Source organism: Babylonia areolata, chromosome 24, assembly GCF_041734735.1.
Source record: "Babylonia areolata isolate BAREFJ2019XMU chromosome 24, ASM4173473v1, whole genome shotgun sequence".
NCBI lineage: Eukaryota > Metazoa > Mollusca > Gastropoda > Neogastropoda > Buccinidae > Babylonia > Babylonia areolata.
Genome location: NC_134899.1, coordinates 3,843,649 through 3,846,810, shown reverse-complemented (window position 1 = coordinate 3,846,810; position 3,162 = coordinate 3,843,649). Strand labels below are relative to the sequence as shown.

The following is a 3,162-nucleotide window of genomic DNA, read 5'->3' as shown; positions in this document are numbered from 1 at the left end:
CACACACAAACAGACGCATCTATATACAAATGTATTTGATGGACAGAAAGACAGGTGCAGTGTGGGTCAGTATGTTCTTCATTGCCAAACCTACCCCAACTGTTTCTCTATGAACACAGACTGATTGACAAACAGATGTCTTCCATTACTAAAGTCATTCCCCTGCCTGCTTGCCGCACTCTCGTTTTCGTTTGTTTCACGAACGCTCGCGCACGTGCTGGAATCTGTAATACCTATCTACCTTTAGTCCATACTGTAGAGAGTGGATACTTTGACGCTGGGTTTCGCCAACAAAGAAATGAAAAGACTTACCAGACCAGACATACGTCCGTCGTCAACAGCGCTTAACATCAACATCACATCCTCTCACCTTCTGTTTCAGACAGGAGACTCTCTCTGCAGTTCCATCCCGTGCAACCAGCGTTGACAAAAAAGAAAAAGAAAGAAAAAAAAAGCCATGATGAGGCGGAGATTACCACGAGCTCTTCACTGATTGGGCCCACGCTCCCACCAGAGGCACGTGAGAGCGAGAGCGAGACCGACGACGTACGTCACTTCCGGCTCTCGCGCTCCAAAAGATGCAGGCCTTGGCTCAGCTTCCGGAGAAGCTCCGACAGCGACGGCGCGTGCGTCAGCGGATCGTGGATCACGAGTCGCCCCGGGCCGCCTTCTCCAACCCCAAGTATGGCAGCACGTCCCGGAACTTCATTTTCCGGGCCATGGCGATGAAGAGGATCACACCGCACAGACCAGACACGGCTCGGTACCAAGAGATGCGGGATGAGGAAGGTGAGAGATGGGGGATGAGGAAGGTGAGAGATGGGGGATGAGGAAGGTGAGAGATGAGGGATGAGGGATGAGGAAGGTGAGAGATGAGGGAGGTGAGAGATGAGGGATGAGGAAGGTGAGAGATGAGGGATGAGGGAGGTGAGAGATGAGGGATGAGGGAGGTGAGAGATGAGGGATGAGGGATGAGGAAGGTGAGAGATGAGGGAGGTGAGAGATGAGGGATGAGGAAGGTGAGAGATGAGGGATGAGGGAGGTGAGAGATGAGGGAGGTGAGAGATGAGGGATGAGGAAGGTGAGAGATGAGGGATGAGAGAGGTGAGAAATGAGGAAAGTGAGAGATGAAGGATGAGGGATGAGGAAGGTGAGAGATAAGGGAGGTGAGAGATGAGGGATGAGGGAGGTGAGAGATGAGGGATGAGGAAGGTGAGAGATGAGGGATGAGGAAGGTGAGAGATGAGGGATGAGGGATGAGGGATGAGGAAGGTGAGAGATGAAGGATGAGGGATGAGAGAGGTGAGAAATGAGGAAAGTGAGAGATGAAGGATGAGGGATGAGGAAGGTGAGAGATAAGGGAGGTGAGAGATGAGGGATGAGGGAGGTGAGAGATGAGGGATGAGGAAGGTGAGAGATGAGGGATGAGGAAGGTGAGAGATGAGGGAGGTGAGAGATGAGGGATGAGGAAGGTGAGAGATGAAGGATGAGGGATGAGGAAGGTGAGAGGTGAGGGATGAGGGATGAGGAAGGTGAGGGATGAGAGATGAGGGATGAGGAAGGTGAGAGATTAGGGATGAGGAATGAGAAAGGTGAAAGTTGAGAGATGCGGGATGAGAGATGAGGGATGAGGAGGGTGAGGGATGAGGGGTGAGAAAGTTGAGAGATGCGGGATGAGAGATGAGGGATGAGGAGGGTGAGGGATGAGGGGTGAGAAAGGTGAGAGATGAGGGATGAGAGATGAGGGATGAGGAGGGTGAGGGATGAGGGGTGAGAAAGTTGAGAGATGCGGGATGAGAGATGAGGGATGAGGAAGGTGAGGGATGAGGGGTGAGAAAGGTGAGGGATGAGGGATGAGGAAGATGAGAGGAAAGCAGTACTCGTATGTATTACAATACAGAGCGTGTTGTTGCTGTTGATTTTACTTTGTGGAGAGTGTAGGGGAGCGACAGACAGAGAGAGACAGAGACAGAGAGAGACAGAGACAGAAACAGAGAGAGACAGAGACAGACAGAGACAGAGACAGAGAGAGACAGAGACAGAGAGAGACAGAAGGAGAGGGAGGGAAAAACAAATAAGGAGGGAATGGGGAGAAAAAAACAGAGGGGGGGGGAGACAGAGAGAGAGAGAATGGTTCAATGATTTTTTTTTTTTTTACGAGAGAGAGAGAGAGAGAATATGATTGCTTGGTGTGTATAGTTCTTTGTCCTCAACACACATCGTAAAGCATCACTTTCTCTTTCTCCAGAGCAGGTGATGGTGTAATATACGGCAAATAAAGTAAAAACATAAGCAACAATAACAAAAAGAAAAAAACAAAACAAAAAAACAAAAACAACTAAACTTCAAATGCACGTTAACGCCTGATTACAGTAATATACAGACCGATTAATCGATTGACTGACTGGCTAACCAACTAACTACATGTTTTTTTTGTACAGCAGTGACAAACAATCGAAAACAGTCTTTATCGACTGAGAATAACATTTTGAAAACATCAACAAATACACACCATATTTTTTTCTCCTTCTTCTATTCATATAACAGGCCTGTGAAGTAAAGCTTTGAATATTCATACACTCATTTCTTAATTAGCTAGACATGTGGATCATTTGTTGCTGATATGTTGTCGTATTTGTTGTTGTTGTTGTTTTTTGTTTGTATTTTCCTGTGGGATATCGTTTTCATGCATGATATTATGCTTTTCAAAATGTGATTCATGTTCACACCCCTTCAAACGAGGCTAGGACCTTACTGAATGAAATTCTGTCCTGTTCTGTTCTGTTCAGCTTCTGTTCAATTCATCCTAAGTCTCTTTCTGTATTTCTTTGACACCCCTCCAGAACCAACGGAAGACGAAGAAACAGGGGGAGAAGGGGAGACGACTCCAAACTCGCCGCTTCCGGTCAGTGACGTCACGATCGAGGTCCGCGAGCCCAGACCGGAAACGGCGTGCCAGAAGATTTACCAGCGCGCCTGCGCCAAGCTGCAGGTGCTTCCGTCCCTCTGCGTGTACGAGAACCTGTCCCGCTCCCAGATGGTGCTTGCCCATAAAGGCGTGGGTCACAACGAGGTCAAGGCCATCGCCATCGCCCTGGTTGTGAGTAATGCCATTGGCGGTACGGATGTTGCTGGTTCTGAATTAGAATCTCAATGTTTTTT

General features: G+C 48.3%; 1 protein-coding gene across 1 annotated transcript in view; it reads left to right on the top strand.

The window, feature by feature from the left end:
* Nucleotides 1–578: 578 nt before the first annotated feature.
* The window catches only part of LOC143299134 (uncharacterized), a 3,613-nt gene continuing 1,029 nt past the window's right edge, over nt 579–3,162 (top strand). Inside the window, exons 1-2 of the mRNA XM_076612263.1 lie at nt 579–789; nt 2,844–3,100. Of these exons, the coding sequence (XP_076468378.1) occupies nt 579–789; nt 2,844–3,100 (468 nt within the window). The remainder of the gene's footprint in view (nt 790–2,843; nt 3,101–3,162) is intronic.